Below are 21,955 nucleotides of genomic sequence, written 5' to 3'. Positions count from 1 at the left end.
TAAATCTGGTGTTACACACGCATGCGTGCACGTGCGCGCACACACACGCACATACACACACACACGAGAGAACCCAGATAAGAGTCCTGCAGAATTCCAGTAGAAACCTCCTTCAAAAGTGACATACGCTTTGGGTATGATTATTCAACCAATTCCTAATCTGCCCCAGGACTAACACCAGAGACCTTGCCTGATGAGTGCTCAGTTTAAAAGCACCATAGACTGCCTTTGACACACTGCTGCCATGATAATGAGTTACCATCATACATTGAGGCTGACAATTCCTAGCAACGCTTTATAAGATAAATTGGCATAAAATTAAATATCATATGAAGGAGTTTCATGTGATATGTAATCAAAGGGCTCTTTTAAATCATACTTGAAAATAGATTAGAAAAATTATCACTTTTATGGGAGTAAATGTCTGGAACACTTTGAGTCTCTGTATTTCAAAACACCCATTATTAAATAACAGCACAAATATAAATTTAAAAAAATACCTCTCATATAGGTTTCCATCTATTGGTACTGTGCTAATATTTTATTGTCAGCTATGAAAAGTAAGATTCTTACCCAAAATCCTGGGAACCTTGGTAGGTCGGGGAGTCAAAGAGTTATTTACAGCATCTAACTCGATTCTAAAATCATCTACCTGGAAATTGCTCACTGAAAAAAATAGTACAGTCAATTAAAATAGAAGAACACAGTCACAATCTCTTATCCGTACATATGAAGCAAAGTACGATAGTTGTGTTAAGAAAAGTAGATGCTTAGCAATTTTATACTCACTGCTATCTTAAATTTATACTCACTGCTATGTTAGATTAGCAAATATATATACATATATGTGTATTTACGTGTGTGTGTGTCATTTTAAATGTTAGAGGGAAGGTCGTATTTCTATGAGTAACTTTGTAGTTCTTGATGAAAACATAACGGTTAAAGTTTACATCATCCTCTTTAGTAAATTTTATGTGCAGATAAAACCGATTGCTTTAATTTAGGAGGTGGATTCCAAATAACATTTACTCTCACATTGTTATAAGTCTAAAGGATTTCAGTGGACCTACTTTTGTGCCTAAACTACACAGCAATAATTCTTAGAAAGGAAAATTAAATAACAAAGTGAAAAAAAATGGCAAAAATTTTCAGTATAATTAAATTTTGAAAATTTTCTATGTGTTTTCTTGGTCTTTGGGGGTAAATTTATTTCAGATCTAGTAAGTACAGATGTATCTTTGCATGGTTGAAACAAAACCTTGGTAAACTTGACCATGCTCTAAAATACCTTATTTTTAAAAGAATGTCTAAAACTGAAGTAAATGAGATGAGAAATAAACTTACCTGAATCTTCACAGGTGTTTTTGCATTCTTCCAATGATTCAAAGTTGTTTAGATTGCCCAGGCACCCACCATACTTGAAACGTTCACACTGTTTTGACTGATTATTATAAAAATATCTAGTAATATAACCTCGGCAAATTCCAGCATCTTCTTCCAAAAAGCAGAATTCTGGTTTCCCTAGAAATTATAAAACTGTCAGAAAGCAATATTCTTTTTTGTGAATGTTAGTTATTTTAATTAAATTTATAAATAACTAGCTAAGCTGAAGATATTTAAGGAGTAACAATGCAAAATGGAAGATAAAAGGTAAAAATATAATTTTATCCAGAACTATACAATATTGAATCTTATAACCACATCTATTGTGACATTTAGAGTAAAGAAGATAACTACCAGTGTTACACCTATTTTCGTCAGTGGAATTTCAAGTTCTACATTTCTCACGGTAAATTAATAATACCATTAACTATCAGTTTTTTTTTTTATGAATTGAGAAAACAAAAGATATTGCTTTATTTTACCTTATACTAACCTTGGTTTGGAAGTACAAATGATCCTGGCAAAATTTTGGTTTGCTTATTTTATTCCAGCTTTATTAAACTTATGTGTATCTACATTTAGGCAAGGTCTATCAATATTTTATGTCTTTTGAGTTGTGGGGTCTTATTAGGGAAAGCAGTGCAGTATGTTGCTTCACTAAGGATGGTTTAAATAAAAATAAAAATTGGAGAATAAGCTTTCATGAGGATAGAAGCGTCTATGGCTATTTTTAGAAGTTCCTGAATTCTTAAGCTAAAATTAGTATTTATGTGTTAGGTATGACATCCCCCACTGCTTGCTCTGTCTTTCACGCTCTCTCGTTCTTATTCCAGACATTGGAATGACTCCAAAAATGCAGAGACAGAAAGGAAATACATGTTCAGAGATTGGAGAGACTTTTGAAAGGTCTAATACCCTTTCTTTGATAGTGCTCCAAACCAGGCTAAACATAGCTGTCACAAAAGTTGTGGCGCTGTGGTCTACATTACAAGCTCCATCTACGTGCACACTCTGTGAAGAAGAGAATTGAGATAATTTTCAAAATTATTATCATCACAAAGCGTATTGGGTTTGCGATTTTTAGGGCTCTAATTTCTCCCCCCCTCTTCTTTTCCCTCAACTATACCACCGTAGTGTCAAAAGTGAATTATGATATCCTTTTATATCTCAAACTAATTTGCTCTTCTATCTCAGGGAAGCAATATAAAAAGAGTGTAGATATTTAATAATGTTAATGATTTCTACAACAGCTGCATATCTGCAGAAGGACCAATATCTTAGTATAAAAAGGCTATTTTATTACTCTTTTTGTTTTAATGTGGTTTAAAAAATCTAGTTTCTATAACTTCTCAAAGTACCAGTGTAAAAGTTATTTTATTGTTTATTGTTGCTTGTTTTTCAAAGTGAGTGTTGCTATCATTCCCGTAGTAACAATTTGTAATTAAGTATATGTGGAAAACAAAAACAAAGCAATTCTTTTAAGTTTTTATAATTCCTTTTTTAAGGGAAAGAAAAAGTTTATTCAATTACTTTCATTTTGATTTATTTTATTCTTATGTACTTCATATGAAATTTTGAATCATGTTAGTGGAAGGTATGAGAATTTTATGTTTAACAAAAGGGGTTCAGCAAAAAATATTGAGTATAAATAATAAACTATAACATAGATTATACTGATAAGCATAATTTTAAAAATGTACAACTAGAATATGCTTGGGAGAGGGAGAGAAGGAGGGACTGTGTGTGTGTGTGTATCCTCATCCTAGGACATAAATTTATTTCAGAACAAAGTTACAAATGCACACATGTAAAATAATTATGCTTAAGCCAACCATTTAACCTTACAAGGTTATAAATTAAGAAATTAATGTCCTATATTTCTCAGATAAATACATTCTTATTTAATCTGCATACCAAATTATTGCTCTAAATTGATGCTTAGTTAAAATTGAATAACAAGGAATAGAGTCTCCAAGCTATATACCAATTTCCATATGCCATGGAATTTTCCTATTAAATCTAGTTTAGGGCTGCATACTTAGGAATTGTCTTCGACCAAACTTTGCCTCACGAGGATTACAATGAATTTCCCCTATCTTTGAAACTATTCCAGTGCTAGGGAGCATTTAAAAAAATCAACTTCAGCTTATGAATTAGTTCTAGCATTTAAACATTTTCTATCACTCATGTGAATGGTATTGATAGCTTTATTCTCTTACTTGCATGTATAGTATCAATTCAGAATAATTGGATTCCAAATCATCACAGTATTTTTATGCAAAGAAAGCATGCTTTCTACGTTTGCTAACTGTGCCCTCCCCCTCAAGGTATTTTCATAAGTGCCACTATGCCAATTTTTTTTTTTTTTTACAGCAACATGTAAAATAATTTGCTATCTAAAAAAAATTGGCATAGCAGTGCTTATGAAAATACCTTGGGGGGAGGGCACAGGTGGCAAACAACGTAGAAGGCATGCATTATTTGCATAAAAATATAGTAAATATACATTTTATACCAAAATTTTACCTGCATATATGTATTCTAGTTCTGTGTTTTTGAAGAAGGACCATAATAGTTAAACGTTGGTATGTCTTTTCATGAACTACTATCTTTTACTTAGTGGCCCAAAATTCCCTATTCATAAATATGCCATATATTTTTATCTTACAGATAAAAATTAATTATACTTTAATTAAAGTATAGAATACTTTTGTGAGGAACATTTACAGGAAGCTATTTAAAAATATTGCACATAAATACATACATTCACTTACGTTGTTTGTACAAATGTTGCTGTTGAATTTATACATTTTGTTTCATTTCTGGTTAGTGAAATAAGTCTGAAGCTTATCAGTGAGTTACATAAATTTTCAGTTCTCCCACATAATTAAATCAAAGTCGGAAAAATAAAAATGCACTTTGAATTGGCTAGTTCTTTGATGTCCTGAATTAAATAATTTGATCTCTTTGTTCAAGATTTTCTCATTCAAAAGTAAATGTTATAAGTAGTAATTGGACCAAATCAATTTCTAGACCTTCATTAAAAGGGACATCACTTCCTTAATCTGTTGGCAATGTGTTTCTTGTGCTGAAACAATGTATTTACCAAGAATTATTGTTTTTATTTCTAAACCTAATAAAACTATTTAAATCACAAAATAAAAACGCGCACACACACACTCACTAAATAATGTTCACAAAAGTGATTATTTATTGTTAAACTCCTCTAGTTACCTTTGCTTACGTAACTGTCGACAACTCAAAACATACACATCCCTTTCAGGGAAAAATTAGACGTGAACCTTTCTAAAGCTGAGATTATGAAGGGATTTGGATTTGAGAACTAAAGCAAGACTAGCAACATCTAAATCATTATCTGTGAGATGTTAAAATAGTGTGTGTGTGGCTCTGCATTATAAATGATCTGACTAAACATCATGCTACATTAGAATGAGAGTTAATATGGTGTTTTGGGCCTTCCCTCCCCCCAGATATCATTATTTTATTTCTAATTTTCCAATATATCCACTGGAGGGGGAAACACCATTCACTTGATTTATTCCATTGTTTTGAACTTAATCAAAGATCACATAGATTTGTAATCAACCCTGTACCAGAGAAGCTTAAGAATTGAATTCCGAGATGCCTTACATAAATGCTACTAATTAATGCACAAGTGAGTGTTCACCTTTTTGCAAAGCTGTCTTCATAATCTTTTGATAATCTGCAAGAAAAACAATATATGTATATTAATTACCACAATTTATAAAATAATAATATAAATTGCAATTTAACACACAAATAAGCTGGGAAGATTTGTTCATTATCATTAAAATTACTCTTATAAAAAATTCTTAAGTAAAATTAGCTTTATTTTCCTCTTCTCTAGAGATTAAATTGTTCTAGTTTTTGTTACTTTGAAACGATCTACATTTTAATACATAATAATGTCTCAAAAACAATGTTAAACATTTCTAACACATTTAAAAATATAAGAATTATTGGTAACTAATAAGCTTCCTCTCCAAAATATCTACAATTTAAATGGTTGTTGATTAGAATGAAGTAAAATATGAAAGTAATTCAAACAACTTTTCATATGAAACCATATCATCTGTATAGAGGTTGGGAGTAGGGGGTAGAAGAACTAAGAATTATCCTCTTTGCCAATTCCTTCCCCTGCCTCATTGACTCAACCCAAATACAGGTATTTTTATTACTGGATGCAGAAGAGAAACAAAGGAAAAGACATCTGGGAAATAGTATTTGGGTTAACTTCAGAGAATTAATGAAATTACGCTTTTAAGAACTAGACTATTACTTATCTTTGTCCTACAATGTTTAAAGTATGGATTCGATGCTCTACATTAAATGATAGAAAATAACTTTCAAATTGATATAATAAATATGTAAAGCTTTTAATTTGTTCAAGTAAACACTAGGAAGGTTGAAGTGGTATTTGTTTTTGTGTGTTTATAATTATTTGTTTTACAAAGAAAACTTTGGTTAAGTCATCTTATAATTTGTTGTATGAGAGAGAGGGATCACAACATTACTTGACTTACGGACCTTTCAGCCAATGAATCATTCTTTCTTCTTAAAGCAATCTCGTTATCCTTTGGAGTGTAAAACTTATATGAAAGAGGATACAATGGGGCAATCACCCCTTTGAGTTTACTGTGTTTTATGTGATAGTTTTTCCAAAGCATTTAATATATTAAAAATTTATTTTGATTACTCTAATTGTATTTCAGATATTTAAGAAACTTGATATTTTATTCTTGCATTGTGACAAAGCAACCCTTAACTGTTTTTTGATAGTGTCTTGTCATGATAATTATACATTCAAATATTTTTATGTACAACTAATATATTATGTGTTTAATTTCTAAGAGCAAGGAAGGAATGTATACACGTAAATGTTACATGAGACTAAAGAGCAAAACAGTCATTCTCACTCTGATTTGCCTACTGATGGCAGCCGTGTGATAGGAACATAAAAATGCTTGATTTTGGTGTTCATACAATATTAAAGAATATGTCTATTGTGTTTTTTCTTGTTTCAGTCCAAGCTGAATTAATTCAGCTGATATAAACACAAACTGATGGAAACAATAGATTTTAGAATACCATTATGTATGACTGACAATTTTTAATCCATGAGTAAATTTTTTATTATGAATGGTTGTTTAACTTTCTTCATTGTTCTTTTGTGTCTGTTGATGGTTTTTCTCATTTAATTCATATGGAGATTCAATTTCAAATATTTAACTAACCTTGCATTCTTTGGATAAACCACATTTGGTCATAATGTGTTATCTGTTGATACTATCCTGAATTTGATTTGCTGTTGTTTTTTTGACTATATATTCATGAAGAAAATTAGGTCTGCACTTTTCTTTTCTTGAATGGCCTTTGTCTGACACTTTGTCTTTACTTCCTTGTATCTAATATATATTTTCTCTGGCATCTTTTAAGATTTACTTTTTATCCCTGGTTTCAACAATTTGACTATGATATCCCTTTTTTTCTTTTTCATATTCTTAATGTTTATTCTTCTTGGAGTTTGTCAAGGTTCTTGGATCAACAAGTCGTAGTTTTCATCCAATATGGATAATTTTTGGTCATTATTTCTTCAGATATTTCTTCTCCCTCCACTTCCAGGGCTCCAATTATACATTTTGATCAACTTCCTGATATTGTATAATGGGTTGCTGGGGTTATGTTATCTTTTATTTGCTTAGTCTTTTTTTTTTTTTTAATACTATGTTTCATGTTGGACAGTTTCTATTGCTTTGTCTTTATTATCACTGACCATATCTAACTGGTTATTAATTCCATCTGGGAATATTTTATTTTAGATATTTCTCAGGTCTAGAAGTTCCATTTGGTTTTCTTTTATAACTTCCACTTCTCTCCTTATGTTTGTGTTTTCCTTTAAATTCTTAAGCACATACACAGTAGATATTTTAAAGTCCTTTTCTTCTAATTCCATTACCTCTGTTACTTGCGTCTCAGTAAAGTAATTATTCTCTTAGGGGTCAAAATTTGCTGCTGCTTTGAATATTTAGTATTTCAGGGAGGGGAAAGGGAAAAGGATGCTGGATTTTTTAAATATCATGCCGTTGGGAGCTGGATTTTATTGTCTTCCTTTAAAAAATGTTGAAGGCTCTTTTGGCAGGTGGTTACATGTGGATGAGCTGGATTTTTTCAAGTTTTTTTTTATTATTGTGGTAAACTATGCGTATCATAAAATTTACCATTTTAGCCATTTTAAATGCACAATTCAGTGGCATTAAGTACCTTCACAATGTTGTTTAACCAGCATCACTATTCATGTACGGATCTTTTTCATCATTCCAAATAGAAACTTTGTACCCACTAAACAATAAATTCCCATTCCCCACTTTCCGTAGCCCCTGTAACCTCTGTCCTACTTTCTGTCTCAATGAATTTGCCTATTCTAGATACCTCATATAAGTGGACTATTACAATATTTGACCTTTGGTGTCTGAGGTTCATCCTTGTTGTAGCATATGTCAGAACTTCATTTATCTTTATGGCTGAATAATGTTTCATTGCATAGACAAAATGTGGTGTATAAAGTTTATTTTTAAGCTTGGTTCAGGGAAGTCTAGAGTATTTTTTGCTCCAGGATTAATTTGGTCCTAGTCATGTGGAGGCACTGAGAATTGTTCAGTTTACAAATTCCTGATACTTATTTTCCCAAACTTAAACAACTTCACCCAATGTATGAAAAAATTTATTATTCAGTGACAAACTCAGAGGGACCCCACGAAGATTTCTGAGCTTTTTCTTGGCATAAGTCCATCCTCTCTTGTGCATTGTCTCACAAACCCCAGTCACCTCAGCCTCCCTAATGTCCATTTCCTCCACTCAGTGAGACTATCATGCTGTACTTGTGTTCCCTTCCCTTCTCTGTGGTCCAGAATTGCCTCCATGCAGAAAGCTGGGAGAGCTCACCTCGTGTCCATTCTCTCAGAAATCGCAATTCTGATCTACCTTTTGATTAATATTTGCAAACAAGTTTTTCATATACTATGTCCAGTTTTGTAGGTCTTTATGTTGGGAGAGGAAGTCCAGTTCCAATTCATCTCTCATGGCTGAAAATAGAATTCTCTCTCTAGGTGATTTATATAAAGCCTAGTAGTATTTTTCTAGATGCCAGCTACATCCTTAGCAGTCTTATATAAAACTCGGACATTCGTATAAAAATATAAGTGGCTTTTGAAGAATTAATGAGGAGATGGGGGCAAGAGACCTAACATTTATATGCTAGCCAGTAATGATGTTTTAGAAGACGTTAGAAACAGGGTAGTTACTTATGGGCTATATGGTTATATTTGTTGAACTATTAAAGAAAATTATAACTTTTGTACAATGATGAAATTTAAGAAATATGAATTATAAAAAAGGGTAGGTATTTCAGGGACGAGACTAGTTGATGAAAGTAAGTAGGCTGCTAAAGGAAAACGTGAGTACTTGCAATGAATGAGGCAACCAAGCCTCTAACCAAGGTTCTGAACATTAACAGTAATTCTCAATTCAACACAAAAGAATACTTGGCCCAACATGTATGGAAGAGAATGGAGTATAGAAATCTGTGGTGAATGGAAAATAACTGGGGAAATTACAAAAACCAAAAGCACCACTGAGGTCCGCTGAGTTGCCTAACCTGTGTTAGTAACATTTCTAGGACATCTATGGAGAGGAATGGGGGAAATAAATGCTCTGAGGGTAAAGGAATATATTCACATCTATTCTCTTCTGTCAACTCTGGAAGATACAACAAAGCATCTCACAGGGCCACAGAGGAGAGAAGTTTCCTCTTTTCACCACATTGAGAATTTCCCACAGGCCAAGGCTATTCTGTAAAAGCTATGTTGGAAAGCATTATTAGAATGAGAATGCAGAGCTGCCTGCTTTGTGAAAAACAAGACACCTAGTGTTACTAACAAATGATACCATCTCCAAAGCACTTCAGTTCAATTCACCCAGTCTGAGAACACTGTTATGAGGGCAATATGGGGCTAGAAATGGGGGAAATAAAGATGATTCTGATTGTTCTATCCCTCAAGTGGATCACAATTCAGAGGAACAAAACTGAAATTAAAAAATATTTAAATTTTTTAACCCATCATTATTTTACATTTATCCCAGTGATAATTCAGGAAATGAGCTAAAACTACATGTAACTTTGTAATGTTATTTTTTATTTTTAAAAGTGCCCAATAAGGTTTAATAGTTTGGAATATTATGATATACTTTTAAATTTTATAACTTAGCAACATTAATATCAAAAGAAAAGTTGGGTTAGTAAAATCTACATGTGCCAGCGGGGAAGATATTTTCTTTTCTACAGTATTGCAAGGTTCCAAGAGTGACTTAAATTCCATATATGCCTTTCTACTTTTTGATACAGCTTTGAGTTTTGCAATTAGTAGCTATTGGGAGCCTCAAAATGAATTCTCAAATTCATCATATTGACAGAGGACTAATAGCAGATCTTTGTGTTGAGAAAGACTAAGTCAACGTGACTAACAATTTCTTTCCTGCAAACTCATAGCTTCCCAGGGGGTCTGAATTACATTCACTTCACTGCAGACATAAACCTTGTTCTGAAGACTTGAGGTTTTATCTTCCTGCTTCACTATGGAGAAGAATATAGGGCAATAAATAGATTTTATAATGACTGCTATGAAACAATGAAAAACAATCATTGAACATGAAAGCTGAGCATCTGAACAATGGGATTTCTTGGAATGTTAAAACAATATTAAATTATTTATTCTAAAATTATCAAATCTATGATAAGACGTAATAACCCTGACTCTTGAGTGACAGGTGTTCTGAGAAACCTACCTCTTGTACACTTTTCTTTGCACTCTTCCAGACTTTCAAATCGATTCTGATTTCCCTCACATCCCCCATATACAAATTCTTCACACTGTTGAGTGTGAATATTGAAAAAAAATCTCTTCATCATTGCTCTGCATGGGCCATCATCCGCCTTCAGTGCACAAAATGAATTTATAAGTTTCAGTGGTGGCAACTTAATATCTACAAAGTAAAAATAAGACATAACATATAATCCTTCATTAATACTGTAATAATGTATTTTAATTCCTTTGCATGTCCTTTTTAATAATGTCCTAATTTTAAGAAAAAAGTACACAACAATAAAACTTAGGCAGATAAGAAACTATGAAAAGTTATTCAAAGTTATTAAAATGGTAGATAAAATTAATAAATTCGCCAAGTGAGACAAGTTTTACCATGTTAATCAACTACCATGTTTTTACACAAATGATGTGCACCTTCTACATTTGTTTGCCAAATCTGTCCTCCACCTGAGAGGTATTTTCATAAGTGCCCCATGCCAATTTTTTTAACATGTTGCAGTAAAAAAAAAAAAAAGAAATTAGGGTAGTGTGCTTATGAAAATACCTCACGGGGAGAGGGTGTCGTTGGCAAACAAACATAAAAGGCATGCGTTATTTGCATGAAAATGTGATATTCAAGGAAAAATATAGAATAATTTTTCTGGACTCTTGTTATTAGGCTTTGCTTAAATCTGCACAAGCTGACTGAGATGGAATTGGGTAGGATTAGATGTAAGCCAATCTCATTCAAATGAAGGCAATTTCATTCAAATGGATGTGATGATGCTACAAATATAGTAAAGATATCTTCTTTTAATTAAGCAGTTTTTAGAGGCAGATGTCAGTGGACAATTCTTTGAGTTACTCTCCCTAATTTATAGTTATGTCACTATTTTACAAATAAAACAACTCAAAAAACAACAGTATATTCATTCATTTGGCTACACCATTGGCGAAATTTCAAGGGATTTCTAATCCACTGCTATAACAGAAATAAGAAAAACAGAAATTTGGATTTACCCTTCTCTGGTACATCAAGGTATTTACCTGAGCACCATAGACTAACGATTTGTGCTCCTACTAATGGCAACTCTATTTAGACTATTTTAATAAAATTTTGAAAATGTATGTGTAACATTTACGTGATTCGAGATTCAAAACTATAAGAGACTACACACATTCTAAATTCCACCCATGATCTCCCATGCCTTTCCTCCTCCCTTATAGGTAACCATATTTATTTATTTATTATTTATCTTTCTTGTACTTCTTTATGCAAATACATGAATATGTATGCATGCATATATATGAATGTATATATATGTACACATCCCTTTCTTATATAAAAGGTAACACATGATATATATTTCTGCACAATGTTCTTTCACTTAAAAAAAACTTAGCCATTTCCCCACATGAGTAGATTGAGTTCTTCCCCATGATTTTGTATGGCTGCATAGTATTGTATTGTTTGGATGTACCAAGTTTATAACACAATGATCTTTTCCTTATAATCTTTAGTTATTACAAATAAAGGTGCAGTGAATGATACTGCATATATGTCATTTCTTACTCCTGCAGGAGTATCTGCAGATTAGATTTGTGAAAGATGGTTCACTCAGTCAAGGGGAAATGGCATCTGTAATATTGTTCAATGTTGCCATATTCCCCTTCATAGCAGCTGTACATTCTGCTCTCCCATTCACATTGTATGTGAGTGCCTATTTCCTCATGGCCTCATATACAATTCAAACTTTAACATTTTTTTATCAGTATCATTGGAGAGAAATTATTTTTGGTGTAGTTTAAATTCTCATTTTTGTTGTCATGAATGAAGTTAAATAACCTTTTTATGTGACTGAGGTTATTCATGTTGCTAGGAATTGTTAGTCACTGACCTTTGCCCATTTTTCTGTTGGTGTGTTGGTCTTTTTCTTTCAATTTCTGTGAACACTTTAGGAATTATTTCATTTTCTGTGTTATATTCTGAGTTGCAAATAGTTTTTCCAGCTTGTCATTTGTCTTTTTTTTTTAATTGTGGTAAACTATACACAACGTAAAATTTGAATTTCAACCATTTTTGTTAATCACACTCACAATGTTGTGTAACCATCACTATTTGTTTCCAAAACTTCATCAAGAAGAAACTCTGTACCCATAAAACCATAATTCTCCATTCCTATGGGCTACAACGGAACCCTGGTGGTGTGGTTGCTAAGAGCTACAGTGAGCTACGGCAGAAAGGTTGGCAGTTCAAATCCACCAGCCGCTCCTTGGGAATCCTTTTGGGCAGTTCTGCTCTGTCCTATAGGGTCACTATGAGTCAAAATTCACTTGATGGCAGTGGGTTTGTTTTTTGTTTTTTTATAGGCTACAACATAGATAAAATTTGAAAACATTATGCTCAGTGAAATAAGACATTTATTTATCTTTTGACTTTACCTTTGGTGGTTTTTACTATGCAGTTTTTTTTTTTGTTTGTTTGTGTGTTTGTTTTAGTTGATGTAGTCAAATTTATCTGTTTTTTCTTTTATTACTTCCAGATTTAAGTTATGGCAAAAAAAATTCTCATTCCAAGGTTTGAAAGAAATTCACCCATGTGAATTTATACTATATATAGTATATAGTATATATGGTATATAGTATATGTATATAGTGTATGAATTTATACTATAATGTTGATAGTTTCATTTTCTTATATTTAAATCTTTTATTTGTTTGGAATTATTCTTGTGTACGTTATGAGGCATGGCTTTTTTCAAACGGTCCTTAGCCGTCATTAAACTCTTACTAAAAAGTCTTTGTTGCACTGATTTGAGATGACTGCTTTATCATCTACTCACTTCCCGTATGTTTTTGGACCTATTTCTGAACTTTCTATTTTATTCCACTGGTAAGTCAGTCTTGCCCTGCACCAATTCCATTCTTCCCGCTAGAGAACAAGCTACAAGTGAGATAGTGAGCTCCCTGACAGTGCAGGTGGTCACTCGTAGCCTTGTGAGGAAGGCTGCGGGGAGCATGAGGCATTTCCTGGGAAACAAGACCGGAAAAGTTTTAAGCCTGCTTTAAGAACTGGGTTTCAGTGATTCCCAGAGTTCTGAGTGGCAAAGATTTCAAATGCCTTCTTCTCTCACACCACATGGACAGCAGGAGTGCATTTCTTTCCCATGTCTCATGAGTTATCCCGTACCTGCAGGTACATAATGCTCTGTCCAACACTCTCCCAACCTGGTACTAGGTACTAAGTGGTCACCTCTTACACTCATGTCTATGAGAGAAAGCTATCCATATCGTTTTACACATTGCTTTTATATATATAGATATATACACACACACACACATATACGTAGATCATGCTATATTAAACCAATTCCTAATTATGAAGACTTAAGTGTTTGATATTTTCAAAAATACTGCTTGAAACATTCTTTTTTTTTACCATTTCAATCAATTTTTTAAAATCTTGAAGAACTTAACCTATTCTTTCTGAATCTTTTAAAATAGAATTGTCATTGCTGTTGTTATTAGGTGCTGTTGAGTCGATTTTTGACTCATAGCAACCCTATGTGACAGATTAGAACTGCCCCATAGGATTTTCTAGGCTGTAATCTTTATGGAAGCAAATTGCCAGGTCTTTTTCCTGTTGAGCCGCTGGGTGGGTTTGAACCACTAACCCGTTAGCAGTTGAGTGCTTAACTGTTGCGCCACCAGCATCCCTTAAAATACAATTAGGAATTTTTTTTTTACCATTAGTTATAAAAACTATTTTCTCCCTAAATATTCAGTCACTTATTTTAATAGAAAAATTTCTGTTTTCTACAGAAATTAATAAGAAAAAGTCTCTGTCTTGGGAAGGGACTCACACATTTTTATCAAGTTCAGTGTTATTAATAGGGGCTTAACTTTACATAAGCTGAATTTGTTTACAGAATCCAGAAGTAAGACAGTGAACACTTGTGGTTGGTGCCATGAATATACTAAGACTGGAAAATGCCATCTAATACTGTATTTTGAAACCTTAATGTGACCAAAACTAATTTGCCCTCAGGAGGGCAGAGTGTTCTGAATTAAAGTTGATTTAAAAAAAAACCAAACCTGTTGCTGTGGACTCAAGTGACCCTGTAGGACAGAGCAGACTTGCCCCATAGTGTTTCCAAGGAGTGGCTGGTAGATTCAAACTACCAACTTTCTGGTTAGCAGCCGACATCTTAACCTCTGCACAACCAGGGCCCCAAAGCCTATTAGAGTAGTATTAAAGATAAAATTATCGTCAATGTGCTATAAATATAATTTACTTTGAACAAAGAAACATGAATGGATGTCACTTTAATTTTTCACATAAAATGTATTTTTAAAGATGAAATGAAGTGTAAGTTTGCAGATGCAAACATATCTAGAAGAAAACAGATTTTAAGTTTCCTCTAATTTCAAAACTTACAGGGTTTTTTAAAAACACATTGCATAAAAGTTGCATTAGATGGTTTTATCAAGTCTCTTCCACTCCTAATATTTTATTATTCTAATAATCTATATTGACCTAATATCAAGTATTAGCAATATTTCAGTAATGTTAAAACTCATTATAATAAAGTAATTGGAGTATCACTGTTAATTTTTTATGAGTTGTAAAATGTTAGATATTATTCCTTTCAATATTGGAAGGGTTGAAATATAGCTTTCTAAGATAAATTCATATTATCATGCTGCTTGCTTCATTTGAAGGATCTTTGGTGGTGCAGTGGTTAAAGTGGTTGACTGCTAACCGAAAGGTCTGTAGTTCAAACCCACTAGCTGCTCCACAGGAGAAAGATGTGGCAGTTTGCTTCCATAAAGATTTAAAACCTTGGAAACTGATGGGGCAGTTCTTCTCTGTACTATAGGCTCACTGTGAGTCAGAATCCTCTCCATGGCAATGGGTTTGGGTTTTTTTTTTGTTGTTGTTGTTGCTTTATTTGACACTAATCATTTAAGAAAATGTGAACTTGAAACCACTAACATAACTTTTAGTTTAATGAAATTTTAGTTTAATCTATAAAATACTATCTCACTGATTTGATCTTTTCAATTAATGAATTATTTTCTTCAACTGAAGTAAATTAAGCCTACGTATGGAAAGGACAGAACACTAAGTTTTTCAGACCACTAATTTTATAAGGTATAACATATGACAAAGATTTATTATGACACATAGACTCATATCTGCAAAAGGCAAGGAAACACTCAGCACCAAACACAGTTGTCATGAACTAGATAGTGAGTAAGTTACAACACTGATCAAACCATTACATGAATTTTAATTTTGTGCAGGTGTATATATGTATGTACATGTGTGTTTTCAACTTTCTCTGAGATTGTGTTCAATTGACAAAACATGATTTTAGTAATGTAACATTTTAAAAATAATTTTTACACTGATGACAGAGTATTCCTATGGCCAATTTCAAAACTAAAAACCCACTGCCATCGAGTCGATTCTGACTCGTAGTGAAATTGTAGGACAGAGTAGAACTGCACCATAAGGTTTCCAAGGGTGTAAATCTTTACAGAAGCAGACTGTCACCTCTTCTCCCATGATGACCAATTAGTGTCTATAATATATATGTATGTCTCTATAATATATATGACTTTATTAAAATGAATTTATCATTACTGATTAATAATTTTAAGTATAAATGTAATTTATTTTTCTTTCAAATTATTTGCCTAACTTTTATGCACTAAAATGCATATCTGAAATGTGATTTTTGGCTTTAGAAGATACCTCAAGGTATATCAAGAGTTTCTGGCACCAGAAAATATGAATACTTCAAACTAAAATTCAGAATTATCATTTTCCTTAAATGGATTTCCACTTCTCTGAAATCCCCTATTTTTATTAAAGTATGTACAAAAATATTTTTTGTATGGAAATTAGTAAATTAATAGCATTTGAAAGGGTTGCTGAAAATAATTTTAATAGATAAATATCTCCATATAACAATAAATGACTTATGAAAAACATGTTTGTCCCTTCATCACTGAAGTTATAATTGTCAATTTGAATAAAAAACACTGATTTTTTTTTTCTGAGTAGTATGGTTGCTGTGAGTCTAGGCTGACTCAAATGTAGCTAACGACAACAACATCGTTATGATTATAGTTTTTAGAAAATTATTTAAGAATTTTAAAATATCACAATAACATTTTGAGTTGTTAAAAAGCTGTTTAAGGCAGAAAGCTGTACAAAAAAGACCCTAAGCCCTGAGTCTGATTTAGAGCAATTCCAAAATAAACATCATCAAATTAGCCCTATGAGCTTGTATTGTCTAGATATATTTTCCTGGACTGATAAAATATTGACCTGTTAGTTCCGTAAATATCTGAGAGTGCATCTCAGCATTCACCTAATGAATTTTGAGAAGTGACCTAGTAATAAAAATATTCTGATATTTTGAATCTTATAGCTATATACATTATCTCAGAGTTCCTAGCACACCTCTCAAACTGATGGTACTCATTCCCAAGTTAATGTCACCTTAGAATTTTAGAGACACCAGCTAGGTTCCTTTAATGAAGATCCACACCTGTAGAACACAGGGAACGTTACCTAACACTTTGCCTGAATTTCATACCTGAATTGCCATATATATTCAGAAAAGACTATTTCTTATAAATAGTTTGTCAGCCTCTAGATCACTGATAATACTTCTACTTTTTTGCTCTTAATGTATTTGATAGTCCTTGTCACCATGCTACATCTTTTATATTTTTAATATTAAGGATACTCAGCGGAAGCTGAACTTGCTATTTAAGAGTTTGCCACCAGATGGTAGCAGTGCACCACGAAAACGAAAGATCACAACGCGTGGTAGTAATAATTACAATAAAAATAACAGCTAACCGCTGTCTACCGAGTAATTACTATGCTCCAGACACTTTGTCATTATATAACTTAATTACCACAATAATCTTGTGTGTTAGGCATTATTACTATATTATTTTACGAATTGGAAAATAGGATTGCTGAGATCAAGTAAATTCCCCCCGGTCAAACCTGCTTAGAATTAACCCCCCACATAATTTTACACCGGTTCTTTCTCACATTCTCAACAATTGTGAGATGTTGTCACAGATTTGTGAGACTGAGATTCCTAAATTGGCATTTGGGTCGAAGCACATAGATTTAATTATATAAGTTCCTACTCAATAACATTTTTTCTGAAATTCACTTTGTTAAAACTAAAAATGGTTTCAACGATGAAAGTAGATACTAATTTTATAGCAATTTACTTAATAAAATACTAAGTATTAGCTTTCATGAGATCGGAAGAAATGAATGGTGCATGGTTATTACTACTGAACATTTTGACCAAGGACCCAAGAGATGGATCTTGATTAAAAGGAGGAAAAAAAGTGGAACAGAACTTCAATTCTTATTAAAATCAGACTTCCTGGATGCATTGTGATTGGTGAACTCCCAAATCTATTGCCTGGAAACAACATTTAAACTTTGAACTGAAACTGTCCCATGAAATCATCTTTAAACAATCATTTTGTTCAATTAATAAAGAATGTTTGCCTTGCGCTTTGTGCACTTTTGAAGAATTATCTAGATGAGATCAAATTGACAATTGGTAACTCTAAAGCACAGATGAGAACTCTGAGCATTTTAACGGGCAGAGAGCTTTAATAGTTAACGGTGGTGAAACAATATGGGCAGAGATAGTGGGAATGGAGACACACTGTCGACTATGCGCCCACTGTCATTAAACTGTACCTGCAAAGATTTTTGAATGAGTGTATGTTTTGTTGTGTATATTTTCATTAAAAGTAAACAAACAAAACAAAACTAGGCAAGACTGTGCAGCTAGTCAGCCAAGAGTTCTTCAATCCAACTTTAAAATCAAAGTTCTTTCTTATTCAGCTGGGTTTGGAAGTAACAGTGTAGGGATTTTAAAATTTGGCTTAATTATTGACGGGGTTAATTCTGGCTTATTGGCTTACTGGGGCAGTAACAAGGAGCCCTGGTGGCACAGTGGTTAAAGCGATATACTACAAACCAAAGGCCAGCGGTTTGAAACCACTAGCAGCTCCGCAGGAGAAAGATGTGGCAGTCTGCTTCCATACAGCCTCTGAAATCCTACGGGGTCGCTATGAGTTGGAATTGAGTCCATGGGCAGTGGGTTGGGGGCAGTAACGATATCAGGAGCCTGCTAATGAACTGGCATGCATTTCCTCAGCCCGATTGAGGGAGAGTAAATGGAGACAATATTGGGTACAGGTGGACCTGTTCTCTTCCCACTTCTCAAGATGGGGTTACCTCTTTTTCCCTTACTTTATCCTCCATATCCTTTCTCTCCTGACCCAACATAGTATGAACTTCAGCCCACTCCCTTTTGAGAAAAGAACCAAATGAAGGACTGGAGCTCATCTCCTGATGTCCAAATTCCTATTTCCAAAGCGCACATGATGATGTTTACTCTATTCAATAATGGTCTATCTCTAGGAAGCTTTTCATCACAGAACTTACCATGCCAAGATCTCAGATGGCCAAACTTGGATGAGTCTCCCTCCTCTACGCTCCATCAGCAGCATCCTATGCATGCCTCATCACTTCATTTACCACATATACCGAAATAACCTGTCTACACTTCAGTCTTCCCAACGAAACTTCAAGATCCTCAAAACCTGGTTCCAGTCATTACTGTTTCCTTAGCATTTACCACAGTCTCTTGCACATAAGATGTACTTATTCAATCTTTATCAAAGGGAGCTACACTGAACACAGTTACTTTAAAGAACTGTTAAAGATGACAAAGAATTTTGGAAACTGCTATACAAATAGAAGCTATCATTTTGTTAATTTCTCTGTTAGTAATAACTTGTGATTTCTATCAATAATTAACTAATGTGTGACAGAATATAATCTTTAAGAAAGATATAAATCTGCAATACTTATCACTGTATGATCTTCTCTTCTTTTTTTCTTCTTAATATCTTCATTTATAGAGACAGAACTTTATGGGATTGGAACTACTGCTATTTCTGAGATCCCCTGGTGTTGTATCTGACTAGATTCTCACAGTGGGCTCATGTGGGAAGTTTTTATTTTGGAAATAAGAATGAGGAGAAGAGAACGCTGAAACATCGATGTCTGTAGTTCCCTTTTCATTGTCACACTTTCTTGCCAGCCAGAGTTCACAGAAGCTCATACAGAGTTGTTAGTTTAAAGGAGGATTAAGGAATTTCTACATTTAGCTGCTTGCAGCATGATATTCCCAGAGCTACTCCAGGGTTTAATATTATATTCTGAGTTAAGAATAAAAGCTTTTGCTATATTGCTAAGGTAACTTTTTATGGACTAAGCTTTTTTTTTTTTTTTTAATGTGTTAGATATAAGAAGTTTCCCAAGAAAAATGTCACTTCTATGAAAATTAATTTTCATACACAATGAAAAAATATAAATTAAATTTTGGATTTTAACAATATTTGAATAGTTTAAAAAGATTAATGCCTCTAACATTTACCTGTAAGGTTTGTAAGTTTTGCTCCTTCCTCAGAACCAGCCTTAAGAGGGGCAGGGGCACGACTAAGCAGCAGACATACAGAGGCCCAAAACACATATTCTTTCTTCATTGTATACATCATCTCTGAAATAGAGAGCCCATACACATCTAATAAATAATCAACATGGGAATCATCTATAGACTAACAGAATCTTTATACATATTTCCAAATGCAAACTTTTATGACATTTCAAATGTATCCCCATACATCTCTCTCCACATAGTCCATGGGTCACATTTAAAACACAAGTATGTAGTATTCAAGATCATGGACAAACACAAACTTAATGTGTATGTTTAATAGTATTTAAGAATATGGATCATATTTCAGACTTCAAAATAGAAATTAAGAGAATGGTAATTGAGAAACTGGGCAAACAGTGATCAACATGCTAATTGTGTATTAAGACTTGTTTTCATATGTAAATCTTCCACATTTTCCACATCTTTATCACTGTTATTTTATCTCAGTTGGAACTAATTATCTTTTTAATTTTTCTTGCATTTTCTATAATTTCTTCAATGCAACTTTTAATTCCTGATTCATTTTTCTATTTTTCCTGATACTTCTCTTAAAATGAAACACATTTACAGAATTTTCATTTTGTTTCCTTTAAAATATATTTCTGTTTTTATAACCAGTTTCCTAAACCAGGTTTTCTATGAGATAACAAAGCGACAGACCTGCCGACAAAAGTGTTTTACATCCCAGCCAGTCCTTTTCCTCACTTCTTCCTCCCTCGATTCAGGGACCTACCTGATTCAAGAGAGTTTCACAGAAAAGTGAGTTTAGGTGGTAAACCAACACTTTTGTGCCTAAGGAATAAAGATTTCAGCAGCAGAGTGAGACTCTTCCTGTTTCAAATTGATTTAAAATCCAAAGCCAAAAATAATGGAAAAATACACCTAAATATATATATTTTTAAAATATTTCTCTTTTGGATCCAAAGGCAGAAAGGAATACGTAATGTTCTTGGAGCACAGGAGAGAAAAATTCATGGTCAGTCACTAAAGCTATTAGTCAGGAAATTCTTGTCAGTAAACACTCAGAAAGGCAGGGACAGATATTTCATCAAAAACAATTTAGAGAATTTTCCTTCTTTGTAGCGAATCATAGCTGCAACATATACCATTAAGATGTGGGTAGCCAGATAATAAATTCCACTTTGCTTTAAGCTTCATTGAAATTACTAGTGAAATGTAGAAACTATTTTCTTACAACACTTTGGTAATGTTAAAACATATTGTATTTTAGTCAGTAGCCATATTAGATACCTTTCAAATCATAAACTTTTTTTTTCGAGGTAGATGCCCATGGACTTAATTGTGTTTATGGACTAATCTGCAGTGGACAATTTCACTTGTTTTTCATCACTTCTTGCTGGGTAATCTGTCCCTGGGTGCAGGCAAAGCAGGAGGAAAACAATCAGAAAAGACTAGTTAGAACCATTACATCCTTTGCTCTTTCTAAGAGTTCTGCTTTTTTTTTTTTAAAGAATCATATTTTAACATCATAAATTAATTCTACTGTTTTTCTATTTTCTTTTTTTTATTGTACTTTAGATGAAGGTTTACAGAGCAAACTAGCTTCTCATTAAATAATTAATATACATACCGTTCTGTGACATTGGTTGTCAACCCCACGACATGTCAACACTCTCCCTTTCTTGACATTAGGTTCTCCATTACCAGCTTTCCTGTCCCCTCCTGCCTTCTAGTCCTTGCCCCCGGCCTGGTGTGCCCCATTAGTCTCATTTTGTTTTATGGGCCTGTCTAATCTTTGGCTGAAGGGTGAACCTCAGGAGTGACTTCATTACTGAGCTAAAAGGGTGTTCAGGGCCATGCTCTCGGGGTTTCTCCAGTCTCTGTCAGACCAGTAAGTCTGGTCTCTTTTTTTTTTTGGTGAATTAGAGTTTTGTTCTACATTTTTCTCCAGCTCTGTCCAGAATCCTCTATTGTGATCCCTGTCAGAGCAGTTGATGGTGGTAGCCGGGTACCATCTAGTTGTGCTGGAATCAGTCTGGTAGATGCTGTGGTAGTTGTGGTCCATTAGTCCTTTGGACTAATCTTTCCCTTGTGTCTTTGGTTTTCTTCATTCTCTCTTGCTCCAGATGGGGTGAGACC

The 21,955-nt window shown here is 33.4% G+C and overlaps 1 protein-coding gene across 3 annotated transcripts in view; it reads right to left on the bottom strand.

Moving 5' to 3' along the window:
* TFPI (tissue factor pathway inhibitor) overlaps positions 1 to 21,955 on the bottom strand; it is a 58,562-nt gene that overhangs the window by 11,134 nt on the left and 25,473 nt on the right. For all 3 annotated transcript variants that reach the window (XM_023739896.1, XM_023739897.1, XM_023739898.1), the window contains exons 2-6: positions 19,793 to 19,915; positions 10,267 to 10,464; positions 5,072 to 5,107; positions 1,345 to 1,521; positions 574 to 666 (exon numbers count right to left, since the gene is read on the bottom strand). In XM_023739896.1, coding sequence (XP_023595664.1) covers positions 574 to 666; positions 1,345 to 1,521; positions 5,072 to 5,107; positions 10,267 to 10,464; positions 19,793 to 19,913 — 625 coding nt within the window. In that variant the 5' untranslated portion in view covers positions 19,914 to 19,915. The remainder of the gene's footprint in view (positions 1 to 573; positions 667 to 1,344; positions 1,522 to 5,071; positions 5,108 to 10,266; positions 10,465 to 19,792; positions 19,916 to 21,955) is intronic.

The sequence above is a fragment of the Trichechus manatus genome, unplaced genomic scaffold (assembly GCF_000243295.1).
Source record: "Trichechus manatus latirostris isolate Lorelei unplaced genomic scaffold, TriManLat1.0 scaffold00142, whole genome shotgun sequence".
In the NCBI taxonomy this organism is placed as follows: domain Eukaryota; kingdom Metazoa; phylum Chordata; class Mammalia; order Sirenia; family Trichechidae; genus Trichechus; species Trichechus manatus.
Note: the sequence above shows the minus strand (reverse complement) of the source record. Positions and strands in the feature narration are given on the sequence as shown.